This window comes from Macrosteles quadrilineatus, unplaced genomic scaffold, assembly GCF_028750875.1.
Source record: "Macrosteles quadrilineatus isolate MER2022 unplaced genomic scaffold, UCM_ALF_1.0 Scaffold_1__1_contigs__length_201487025, whole genome shotgun sequence".
Taxonomy (NCBI): Eukaryota; Metazoa; Arthropoda; class Insecta; order Hemiptera; family Cicadellidae; genus Macrosteles; species Macrosteles quadrilineatus.
In genome coordinates, this window is record NW_026542594.1 from 108,553,388 (window position 1) to 108,567,063 (window position 13,676).

The 13,676-nt window shown below is 35.7% G+C and overlaps 1 protein-coding gene across 2 annotated transcripts in view; it reads left to right on the forward strand.

Moving 5' to 3' along the window:
* Positions 1–13,334, forward strand: part of LOC128982950 (uncharacterized) — a 141,310-nt gene extending 127,976 nt beyond the window's left edge. Inside the window, exons 13-14 of one of the 2 annotated variants that reach the window (XM_054402063.1) lie at positions 9,635–9,789; positions 13,304–13,334. In XM_054402063.1, the coding sequence (XP_054258038.1) occupies positions 9,635–9,789; positions 13,304–13,319 (171 nt within the window). In that variant the 3' untranslated portion in view covers positions 13,320–13,334. Of the gene's footprint in view, positions 1–9,634; positions 9,790–12,539; positions 12,604–13,303 lie in introns of those variants that run through there. The other variant, XM_054402054.1, reaches the window with a different exon arrangement.
* Positions 13,335–13,676: the final 342 nt, after the last annotated feature.

The following is a 13,676-nucleotide window of genomic DNA, read 5'->3' on the forward strand; positions in this document are numbered from 1 at the left end:
TATTGTTTATAATCAAAAGTTGACACCCACTATGTGTGCCAGAATTTCAACCGTTTTGCCGTATCTCAAGCCGTTTTCGAGATATAAGCGTTTTTAAACAGTTTTACGGACACTGCCCCAAGAGCCAAGTTCGCGGTCACGGGACTGGGGAATCCCCAGGTGGTGACGTCACCGGGGACGAGTCTATATATAGAAGTGGCATAGTAATGTCAATGTATTATAGTTAAAAATAATGGTTTTAATACAGTTCTGAGAAGAAAACGCAAAAATACGGGTAGCCGCGTACCGTACCGATTATGTACCGAGAACCGAGGTACAAAATATTGTACCGTACCGAACCGTACCGACCTTAAATTTTCTGTACCGCAGACCCCTAATTGACACAGATGTTCCACATTCATTGTTGGAGCATTCAACTGCAAATTCACTATCTTGAAGATCACGTCTGAGGTCGGCGACAAACTCTGAGACTGACTGGTTTTCTTTTTGAAAGATATTTAAGAAATAATGTTGAGTAACAACAACACTTTTCTTTGGAGTCAATAGTTTCTTGAAGTCATTCAACAGAGTTTCATAATCTAATGATTTGAGTGGCTTGTCTGGGCCCAAAAATGCAGACAGGTTGTTATAATGTTCACTACCTATAGAATTACACAAGAGCTGAGCAATTTTCTTCTTGTCAGTCAAACCTTTCTTTGTATAATAGTTTTCAAAACGTTCCTAACAGCTGGTAAACTTTTCTTGTTTGGCATTGAAGTTTTCGAATGTAGCAACATTTGACATTGTAGATTGACAGCATTCTTCTCTGGGTTTTGCAATTGATGTAACAATTGTTTGAATTTGAGCTTGAAACATGTTTGACATCTCACGTACAAGTGCTTTTTGTTGTTCATTGAATGTGTTTAGAAGTAAGGTTGTGCATCCATTATAGTTTGAACTGTATAAAATATTAGTGTATCTTGAAACTAGAAATTGAATGTGAATTTGAAAAGTAAATGTGTTGAATTTTTAAGTGGCTAGTTGATTGTCACACTTGTCTCCAATTAAAATGACTCTAATTAATTGTAAAATAATTAATAGAAACACGCATATTTACTCAAAACAAATTCTATTTCATGAATGTTTACAAAACAAATACAATAGAAAAACATATGATAGTAAAAATTGTTATTAATGAAATATTGTACAGTCTTAAAGAAGTTACAACAACAACTTTGTATCATTGTCCTGCTATTAGAATACCCAGCAGAGCCAGCCCTCTAGTCTAAATATAGCCAAGGAAAGGCCAAGGACGTTTTGTAGTTTTTGATGATTTGCCGCACGAATTGATGCGTTATTACACCATCAGGCCCGGTCTGGCCAGGGCGGCTAATCGGCGATTCCAAAAGCAAAAAAAAAAAAAAGTTGAGTAAAAAGATTTGTTTATTATGAAAAAATTATTATGTCTTGCTGTTTCACAGCAACGTAATCTTGCAAAAACAATTTTAAATAAAGAATAATCTATTTTTTATTAAATATTTGTAGGCTTATAAGCTCTATTTTTTACCTCTTGAACAAATCAAACACCTCGAGCAAGCCTGGTCCCCTGGTACTTGTGTTTTAATCAAACATTGTCACATTTTACATTAATACAACAGAAACAAATGACTTAAAACTTGTCTGATAATGAACATCAACTGAAGACAATGTTTTGACACTTGAGATGATATATCAATCACCATACAAACATTCTCCCTTCCCACCCCCCAGTGCTTGGGGTGTTGATAATGGCCGTCACTGCCCTTCCACAGGCCCACTGCATTCCAAAGCAACTGGACTTTGACTTACTCTTTCCCCACCCCCCGCGTTGTTTGTCTACAAGGGCGCAGACCTCTCACGGCCGCACGCAACCCTCACTGATGACGTGAAATAAATAACCCGTATTTGAGATGATTCCACATAATTGGGAAAGTTAGTTAAACATTATAACTAGTTTAGTTAGAAGTATTAGTTAGTCCTGTAAAAAGTAACTGATGGAAGTTATTAGTTAGTTAGTTTAAAAACTAATGAATAAAATAGAAGTTAGCCAAAAAAAACTAACGAGTACTGCTATTCATTAGAATTTCTATTCGTTATTCCCAAGAATGGCCATTAGTTATAGATAATATATCTCCTTCAGTCTCAAAAGATCCCATTCAGTTTTATCTACCTATTAACCCTTAAACACGTGCGCGGGGATATGACATACCTCCGTGTATGGTAATTTTGTCATAATTTTTGCAAGTATGGTGGCAACTCTGGTAAGCATAACAGTAGCTGCCTAAAATAGCAAATGCTATCATCTAGCCGCAGGGTTGTTAGTCTTGACCGAGTCATTGACCTGTTATCACCACCCTGGGTCTGGCATACCCCCACGTGCATGCTTGTGTTACCAGTACTGTGTCATTGGGGGGTCTAGTGTACCCCCGTGGGCGTATTATTATAATCAGTATTAATAACTTCATTATTTATAATTTTGATAGTATTGAAAGTTTGGCAAAAAACTTAGAAGCGGTTCACGAGCTCGGGTTTATCGTAGTCCGAGCTCAAAATCCGGAAATAACCGGTATTTGTGTGGCGACAAAAAAAAATCGCGTTCACGAGCTCAAGACTATATAAGCCTGACCAAACTGATAGGCTCCACACAATTAGTGCTGGGATAAAACCTGGTTTTAAAAGTTGGGTTCACGACTCCAATTACAGATAGTTCCGGCTTTCGATCATTAGTCCTGGTGGGTTCACGAGTCAATTCCGAGCCCAAATGAGATGGTCCGAGCCCAAAGAACTTGGTCTCCAACTCAGACCTGATAGTAGGCAGGTTTAAGGTGACATCATGCCGGTTTTATCTAATTAGCTCCTTTATTTTTTTTTTTTTTAACTTATGTTTTAATATGGTTCCTCATTAAATTCTGAACAATTTCACTACCCACAACGCTACATTAAAAAAATATGTAAAAATGGCAAAAAAGCTCATAAAACACAAAAATGACAAATAAATTATGCACGTAACAAAGTATTATCATAACAAAGATATTTTTACTGATATACCCCATTTTATTACAATTTTAATGATAAAATTATGCGTAAAATATTAATTGAACTTTCAGACACAGTTAAACCACCATTATCTAATATAATTTTCAGAAATAGTTTTAGTGCCGTGGGAAACGTCAAGCAAACTATCAGTCGTTGAGTAAGGTTCGCGGTGATATCACCATCGTGTGTTGTACCAAGGCCGCACTGGGTATACGTTGTATTCACTGGTCACTGTTTGTATCCAATATGACTAAATATCTTGAATGTATTATGTTGACTACTACGTACCACCACTCCACTACCTCGCATATGCCCAGCTCTTTATCATGACTAAACTCCTTTTATGACTTGATGAATGTAAAGATAGATTTAGATGTTCCAAAGTTGTCGTCAATGAGTCATTTGGGCAATCACTCCAAGGCACGGATTTCCCGAAAACAGAATCCATTACAGTATTCTAAATAAAAAAATGTTAGTTGCACTATGAATTTTTGCTGATGGCACTTTTCATCGAGAAACTGGTGATTTATTGGATGTTAGTAAAGCTTGGATGGTAACTACTTGTTTGGTAATGAAAGCAGAATAAATCAAATTTTCAGTTTGAAACTATGCCAAAAGAATATAAAACTATGTTTTCCTAAATACGAACGCATTTTAATACCAATGAAACTGATTTTAAAAATCGCAACAACACAAAATGGGAATTAAAAACCATAGCTGTTTACATAAATAATATTATGAGCGAACTGCAGAATATTATTTTCAACATTTTACAGCTAGATTAATAAAGAGTGTAAGAATAACGGAAAGAATATTCTTAGGTTATAACTTACAACCACGATTAAAACCAGCACACACATACGATTTTTATATCTCAACAGTCAACACCTCTAAATACATTTTAGTTTCAATAATTGTACCATTTAAATAACTTTAGTTAAAATTAGCCTATCCAAAATCACCATCCTAAATTATCAGGCATTTATGAAAAATAGGCATTCATTAGGTTATAAATACCCTCATGTATCTTTATTGAATTACAATAATGCACACAGAAAAATATATTTCACTAAAGACTTCCATTGTCTGATTTCATACAAACGTGGCTTGTTGTGTTTATAAATCAATACACTTTGATAGATTATTATAGGCGAGCATTGAGACAATGAAATACGCGAAAAATAATACATGTGTACGTTTTGGTTCAGCCTTTTTTCACGATCATCCTATTGTATGGAAGTGCGCATGTCAGCAGCAGTGGCTTCAAATGTGTTTCCAGACTGTTGTTACCAAAGTCTCGACGAAAATTCCCAGCGAATCCCTGTCATTAGGCTCCGCTATGGATTTCGTCTCAACCAACAATAAGCCCGACTTTCACATCATTAGGCTCTGACTCGTGAACCCATTTTTTGGTCGTCGCTTATATAGTCCGGGACCAACGTCTGGTTGCAGACTATGAAGTCCCGAGCTCGTGAACCGCCCCTTAGTATCTATAAGCCAATTGGATTGAAATTTCCAACCATAGAGTCCACTGATCTAGCCTCCCAGTAAAAAGGCACGGTGCACCGTCTGCCTTGACAAAAAAGACGCCAAGACCAAATTTATGTGTAAAACCCTAAAAAAAATTATGTGCCAGGGACAAATGTAAAATATTTGTGAAGTGTGTTTAGAAGGACTTCTAAAACCAACCACTGGACGAGGATTTTAAAATAAAAACACACATTACCAAAGCAAGTGTTTAATTTATTTTATTTTTTGTTCAGTATTTTATACAAACCGGGAAATGTATTAATTCATGAAATATTTACTGCTTCCATGGTTTTTTACAAGTATTATACTTTTGTGAAATTAAAAACAATATTTTTTTGCAATAAAAACATGTTTAACTACAATTTTCCCCTCTTCAATACCATTATTACAATTTCATCATGAAAAAATTAAAGGTCCAAACTATTATTTTCAAAATAGTTAAAGGATATGGTAGGATCATAAAATTTACGTATTAATATAAGAAAATGAATATAGATAATATGTCTACAGTTTAAAGAGCTAAATACCGTATCAAAAACTTTTTTATATACCCATTTTTATTTGGGGGTCCACTAGACCCCCTTGCGCGCTCCAGCGTAAAAAAAATTAGAGTGCGTGCTTTGGAGTTAAAAGCCATGTACATCTGTCTCTCAAATTGTCTACTTATGATTGGTTATCTTTAGGGATGGACGAGATTGGATTATTTAGTTCGAGACGAGACGAGACGAGATTTTTTATTTCTCATAAAATTTCGAGACGAGATCGAGACGGGATTTCCCTTCTCATACACAACGGGAAATGCACGTTCAAAATTTTTACCTGATTTTGTAACATTGTTAGATGACTGTTTAAATACAAAAATAATGATAATAGGCAAGAATATTTACAATCTTTTATTAAAAAACATCCGCATAACATTTTTTATTAATCACGCCTAACTTATAAAAAATGCCTACAATTAGGAAACATAGTGATATCAGTTAGGATAGAGTTCAACTTTTCCTAAAATAAAGTAAATCATAAAATAAAAGCAATATTCATTTTTATAAAATAGTTACTTGTTTTGACTTTTTATAGTAATAAAACATTCCTCACACTGCTTACACTTAACAAAACTTCTCAAATGTTATTAAAGTAATATTATTAAAATAATTAAAGTAATATTTACATTTAAAGAATTAATTAAATAAGAATGCCTTCGCAAAGGAAACGCAACTACAACACGCTCCTGTATTGCGGGTATTGCATTTACTTTCTGCAGGCGTTTTTAATTTTTTTTTTTTAATTTTTTTTAAATTCTCGTCTCGGTAAAAATCTCGGCCAAAAAGAAATCTCGTCTCGTGTAACGAGATGGAAAATTTCCCGAAAATTTCTCGAAATTTCGAGACTTGACCATCCCTAGTTATCTTTTATGTCCAAGTATGAGAGTAGTGCTAATATACAGTCACAATGTTTATTTAATATACTAATCAACAATATTATTTTGGGGTCCCAAATAAATTTTATGTATTCAAACCTAAGTATTTGAACAAACTGAACAAGGGTTGGTATACTAAAGAGTTGGATCAAATGAAAGAAAGGCTATTGTGATTGTATGGTTTGCTTAAAGATACTGGAAATGTTAACAATACTGGCCTAAGGTGTAAATATTTAAAACTGAAATGTCAATGTAAAAACTGTTTAAATGAAGCAAAGCTAGAAAACAATGCTAAATACATAGAAGAAAGTAATAACATATGTAAAGTCGCATGGGAGGTAATAAAAAAATAAAAAAACCTCTGAAATTAAAAAAGCTGATTTTCAAATTGAGCCAAATACTTTCAATAGTTTTTTTTTGTTGACAGTGTAGACAAGATCAAACAAAGAATTAAAATTCCAGGTTTAATCACTTCTTGTAATGAATTTTTAAAAATATATGAAGTTGATAGTTGTAATCAATTTTGTTGGTCAGCCATCACACCTAGTGATATTCTTAGTGTCACTAAAGGATGAAAAGATCAGCTGGTGAACAATCTGTTAAAAGTAATTATTGACTTTTAGGCTAACCCCTTGGCAATATGCATAAATAATCTTTTATCAGAAGGGTTTTTTCCTGATTTACTCAAAGTCTCTCGAGTCTGTCCCATTTACAAAAAAAATCCTAAAGACCAACCTCAGAGCTACAGACCAGTTTCGATTATACATGTATTGGGAAAACTAATAGAAAAAAAATTTACGATGAAATCAGAAATTATTTTGAAATAAACAACATCTTGAACAGCAATCAATACGGTTTTAGATCGGGAAAATCCACTCTCAATCCATTGGACGATCTAGTCAGGCAAGTTCATCTCTCTTTCGAAAATAAAACTTATGCTCAGGCCACCTTCTGTGACCTCAGTAAAGCATTTGACTCTTGACAGCTATATTATCATCCCTAAATTACATTATTATGGATTTGATGGCCCTCCGTTATCTTTTTTAGGAAGCTACTTGCAAAATCGGAAACAAGCAGTTTGTATAAATGAAGATGGTCAGATGAAGTGTTAGTCAAGTGGGGAGTGCCACAGGGTTCAGTCCTTGGTCCCCTTCTTTTCTTAATCTATATAAATTATCTACCCTCTTCTGTTGATTGTAAAACCATTCCATACGCAGATGATTCTACCTTTTTATCTACAAGTAAAAACTATAATGAACTTGAAAAATTGGCTGATGAAACATTAAATAATGAACAAAATTGGTTTCATAGTAATGGACTTTTGCTTCGCAAAAAAAAAAATATATATATATATTTTTTGCTTAAATTATTATTTAAGAGAGTTGTTTAAGAACAGTGATAAGAGTAGTACAGTTTATTCAGCAAAGTTTTTGGGAATATATGTTGATAGTCAGCTAACATGGGATTCACATATAGACTATTTAAGTACCAGACTTTCTTGTGTAATATTTTTCCATGCAGTTTGAAAAAATGCATTTCACTAAATTATGTCCAAACAGCATATTTTTCATATTTCCAATCATTTTCAGGTATGGGCTGACTTTTTGGGGCAATTGTGCTAGGGTAGAGGAAATTCTTGTTTGGCAAAAGAAAGCCGTTAGAGTTATCTTGAGGCCACAGCAAACCACTTTTTCAAAATCTTCAAATTCCTGCAATTATTAATATTTATATTTATGACTTAATAGTTAATATCTTGGAAAATCAACATCTTTTAAAATTTTGAAACAATGCTCATAATCATAATACCAGAAATAAGAACCATACCTCAATAGAATTCCATTGTTTTAGTAAAACTCTAAATAGTTACATAGTTTTGTGACTTATTGCTTAGTCATAAAGATGACCCAAAATGACCGGGTCTGGTTTTGAATGACTGTAGAGTATGAATGAAATAATCACAAAAAAGGTGATTTTTGATAAAAATTTGAGGTAAAAACAATACACTGACTATGAACTATTAATACGTAAACAATGCAAAGCGAAAAAAAATCATTAGTGTAAGCACGAAAATTGTTTCACTCAAATGTGTTAAAATTTCCATGGCATAAATTAACATTTAGAACCCAGACAGAACATTTTACGATAAAATGTATCTACACGCATTGTAATTATCGGGTAACATTATACATTCCTTAACAATCATTAACTGTAGGTAAAAAACTATTAAATTTAACATGACTGTAAGAAAGATGCAACACCAACGAAAACTGCTTTAAAAGTGATTCTCGCTAACACTGGTTCTTGGGATAGGACCGTTACTGAGAATCGTCCTCGAAATGTGGTTATGTATAATTGGGTAGGCCCATGCATCAATGTTAGTTATATAGTCCAACTGGATCGCGCCCTAGCAATAGCACGAGAATACTGCGCTGAAAACGAGCCGGCGCTCAGTGGATTCATCCCACCACCAGTGGTCGATGGAGCGGCCCTCAGCATTGAAGTAGCATTGCAACATCCAACATATCAAACATTTTACATCCAATTTGTCTGCAGAATGTTTTGAATTTTTTTTCTTAAATTTGATAAGTTTTTTTCTTTTTCATCCATTTGTACAACTATTATTTAAACCCCCAGAACACACTTTTAAAATTTATTAGTTTTGCATGTAGTCGTGGTGCTATAACTGCGATTTTCTGGTATTGCTATGATATATTTTATTCAGCTATATCGGCTTAGATAGTCCATCCGTTGACTTTGGTTAAAAAAATAAAAACTATTAACTAACACAATCTATACTATTATAAAAAAGAGGTGGTGTCTGTGTGTGTGTATGGGAAAAGTAAACGCGAAAACTACTGGTCGGATCGGGCTGAAATTTGGCATGATGATAGCTCACATTCCCGATTAACATATAGGCATATTTTTATCCCAAAAATCCTTTCGGGCTCCGCCCCAGTGGCTCTGGAGTTTCCCATGTTAACCTTATGAGAAATGAAATTGTTGAATCTTAACAGCTGTTTCAATTAAACAAGTTGGTTCTGTTCTGTGATGTTCAATAGCATTAAAGTTACAAGGATTACCAACAGGGTGCAGCACTAGCACTATTATTTCTTTTACATTTATGACAACAGCAAAAGGTGAGTGAGCGTAGCGAACGAACTTCAAAAAGAACCTAAATTTCTTAAACCATGTCCTCACTCATAACTGCTATAAGCATTTGATACTTATATGCCAACCCCGTACGAAGGACGGGTACTCTGCTAGTTTTCTAATAAATTTACTCTATTGCATTCATTGTGTATTGTATTCATTGTGTTGTGTAGTTAGAATGTGACGAATCAAATTGAACATCTTTTAAGTAGATAATGGTTTTATAAACTAAACTAATCGACAGTCCAAAATGGGGTATTTGGGGGCAGCCCCAAATTTTCAAATGTAAACCCCTATCGAGTGACCAATCATTTTAAAGGGTTTATCAATAGAAATCAATGGTACACTATTCCTCCGGTAAGAGGATGACCAATGATTTATATTTTATATTACATAAGTCTTACGTAACAAGCTGTCTTTTTCCAAGATTTAGTTTTTTAGGTTATGTAATTATAAAACTTATAGCCATCGGTATGTCCACAGTTGGCTCTTTCACCTAGTGCCGCATTGCTAAGTGCCAAGAAAGCTGCAGGAGATGCCCAAGGAAAAGCTACACCCCCTTGCAAGGCCATCGGTGATATGATGGCAAATGAGAGCATGCAGTCCACCATGAGTGCCGCCAAAGCGGCTCCTAAACAGTAAGTAAACTGACAATATTTACATCAAATGATAATATTTTACTCACTAGTAAAAACGACTACCCATTGGAGGAGTGGGGGGAGACCCACATGTTACAGTTCAATGAAAAATAAATATAATTTTAAATATAAGAAAATAATGTTCAGTTCAAGGAAATAAAATGGAGAATAAGCATAGGGCTACCAAACAAACATATATCGTAGGCAAACTGCCCTCTGATGATAACCTGAAAATTAGGCAGGCACCTAATTTGGGATGGCGTTTTGTCTCTAACCTATCGGTGGACACTGAAATGTCCGCACTTAAAGAGCACTTAGGACAGATTACTTCTGGTGAGGTCATCTGTCAAGAGTTAACCTCCAAATATCAGCACCAGAAGTCCTACAAAATAGGCATTGACTTAGAAGATGTTGCTAAAGCCCAAGTGCCTGACCTATGGCCAGAAGATGACTTCAAAACTTGTTTAAAGAACCATTTTTTAGTGAAGCCCAGATGGTCCTGGCCAATAAGTACTTAATTCTCCAGGATAGGCCTTGGACTATTAAAATACTGTGTCTCCCAAGAACCAGACTACTACTGTGAAAATGATTTATATTTATGTACAGTGCCTGCAAACAAAGTTAAATCTAGTGCTGAGATTTATTAATGAAACTGAACCTCACATACTGCGTATCGCTGATCATTGGTTGTCTAATGAGGATCCAGAGTTTTACAATGAACTGTGTAACAAAGAACTGTGTGCAAAAAAGAGCGGTTAGAATCATGCTTAAGCTGCAGCGTGATGAGTCAGCTAAAGAGCATTTTAAGGACCTAAATATCTTTACTGTTTACCCAGGGCCGATTTACCGAATAGGCACGGTAGGCACGTGCCTAGGGCGCGAGGCAATTGGCTTTTTTGGGGGGCGCCAAAAATTTGGAAAATGAAAAAAATTAGGTTACATTTGCATGCGATCGCGGTAAACTTCCGATAACATCTCGCGGCCGTGTAGACATCGTAATCGTCTCCCGCGTTTGTGGCAAGATTCTTACTATTTTCCGCGGTTAGGTCGTTTAGACATAATTATTGTCTTCCACGATCGAGGCCATAATATATGAACATATCCCGCGGTCGTGAGGAGATTAACATCCTCTACCGCGAATGAGGCAAAATTCTACTTTTCCCGCGATCGTGTGGCCATTATGATCGTCTTGCGCTATTGCGATAATCACCCCTCGCAGCCGTGAATACATAATTATATCCCCCGCTGTCGTTTGGGCATAGTAATCGCCTACCGCAATAGCGGCAAAATGGTAATCATCTCCCGCGGACATATGGAGTTTATCGTCTTCCGCGAATCAGGCAAAATTCTGATCTTTTCCCGCGGTCATGTGGACATTACCATCGTCTTGAGCGATCGCGGCATAATTGTGATCTTCCCTTGCGGTCGTGTAGAAATCATTATTGTATCTCCCGCGGCCCTATGTAGACATCACAATCGTGTCCCGCGGTCATGAATACATGGTAATCGACTCCCGCGTTTGCTGCAAAATGTTGATCATGTCCCGCAGTAGCGTAGAGATCGTCTTCGTCTTCCGCAATCGCGGCAAAATTCTTGCTGTTTCCCGCGGTCGTGTGGACATTATCATCGTATTCCGTGATCGTGGCAATATTCTGATCATCCCTCGCGGCTCCGTAGATATCATCATCGTGTTCTACGATCGTGAAAAATTCTGATCATCCATTGCGGCCGTGTGTAGACATATTATCGTCTACCGCGGTCACGTAAACGTCACTGTTGTCATGCGCGATCACGGTAAATTGAAAACTCTAGGTAGAAATACAAAATTCACACATAATTCCCGGTTCAAAAACTCCCGCATGATTCCCGAATTTCTCGGTCGGTGGACACCCTGTTATATAAATTGCAAAGGGGCGCTACTATTAGTTGTGCCTAGGGCGCTGACAGGGTCAAAAACGGGCCTGGGGCAGTATATATATGAATCAATAATAATTGCAAAAAAACAAGAAGTATATTCGGAACCAAAAGAAAAATCCCATTCTTATAATTTAAGAAATAAGAACGAAAATGTACAACCACATAGGACTAAATTTTTAAAAAAGAAACCATCCTATGCAGGTAATAGATTTTTTAAATTTATTCCAAAAAATATTAAAAAAGAAACAGATCCAAACAAATTTAAAAAAATATTGAAAGAGTTTTTAATAAATTTAGCAATTTATTCTTTTGACGATTTTTTTCACCTCCCTCAGTCGCTATGATAAATTATCTTACTAGATTTGTAAAATGTATTTGTTGTTTTTATAACCATTCTTCATGTTTTGCTGTTTTTTATCCTGTTGAACTATTTTGACACTATTTTTATTGTAATTATTTTGACACTATTTATTGTACAATGTACATAAAAACAAATAGGCCTAAAGATATTTGAATTGAATTGAATTGAATTGAATTGTGTGACCTGCACGTAGTGGGAATTCAATGTAGGACAGCTCATGCACATGGAGGTGTTGCAATGTATGTTAGGCCTAGCCTATGACTAGTACCTATTTATCTAACTGCTTTCAATGTTGAATTTGATTTTGAAGTAGTAGGCCTAAAGTTAAATAAATAACCACCCAGGACTTACATAGTTTTGACAGTGTACAGGTCTGATAATGGACTATTTGAGAATTTTCCCTCTCTTTTAGTTTAGAGGAGTTTTTGGCTTTTATCTTAAGAATGTATCCTGATGCATTGATCTACTTCAGAGGGGATTACAACATTCCGCTTAACCTCGATACGCCTCGACAAAGGTAGCTGACTGACTTTCTTAGAAGTTTTGGACTTTATTGGACTTCACTCGAACCCACGAGAAGCAACAATAATTGTCTGGACTTAGTGGCAGCCAATTACATTGAATGGGAGGTTGTGACCAGTGTCGTTAATCCTCTAGGCTGTGGTAACAGTGGTCAAATTATTGGAGAGTGACAACTTGAACCTACCTTGGCCTACTGATTACAATCTTGAATACAGAAGGCTAGAAGATGAGAATATGTTTGGGTTTGCTTCTGAATTATTGAATAAAGTAAACAGGGACTTTCTGTTGCCAAATATGACAGCAAGTATAGTGTTTTCTTTGTTTTTTGATTAACTTAAATGTGTTTTTTACTCAAATTTTCCAGAGTTAACTAAGCCTAAGCATTCAAATAAACATAAACTCATCAAGCAAAAGACTAAATCCTTAGACTTGCATCTGAACGAGGAGGTTAGGACTCTAAGAGCGTGGGTATCTGTTGCTGCACAACAAATGCAGACTAGAGAGTAACTTAAAGGGGGCTTAGCTAGCCGTTGATGTAGCTAAGAGAACTTCAAATGCTAGTTATATAGAACAGACTGCAAACCCTAGTTAACAATTTCAAGCCCTTGCCCTGTGCTGATGTTTAGGGCATGTCATCCAACTTTCTAAAGAGCATAATAATTACATCCCTGTCTGTGCCCCTTGCGTTAATTCTCAACTTGTGTTTTGATCAAGGTTACTTCCCCGATGAGTTAAAATTATCAAAGACAATGCCTGAGTTTGAAAAAGGAAAACGTATACCAGGGAGTGGGTGTGGCACCGGCGCATACACACCTAGGAAGGAGGTTTGTGGCCTAAGGGGGTTGATCGGCTGAATTTATTGTGTATTATTGATTTTATCGATTGATTGATTGACTTATTGATAGAGGATGGTGTTATTCTGTTATCATAAAGATACACATTGGACTTGGGATATTTAGTTTTGAGATCATCCCCAATAACTTATTACTATTTACAGTACTAAGTGTCTACCTATTGTTTAACCGAAAGTCACGTTTTAATAGATATCGTAGATTACAGTTACAAGATTGTGATCATAGCTGAAAAT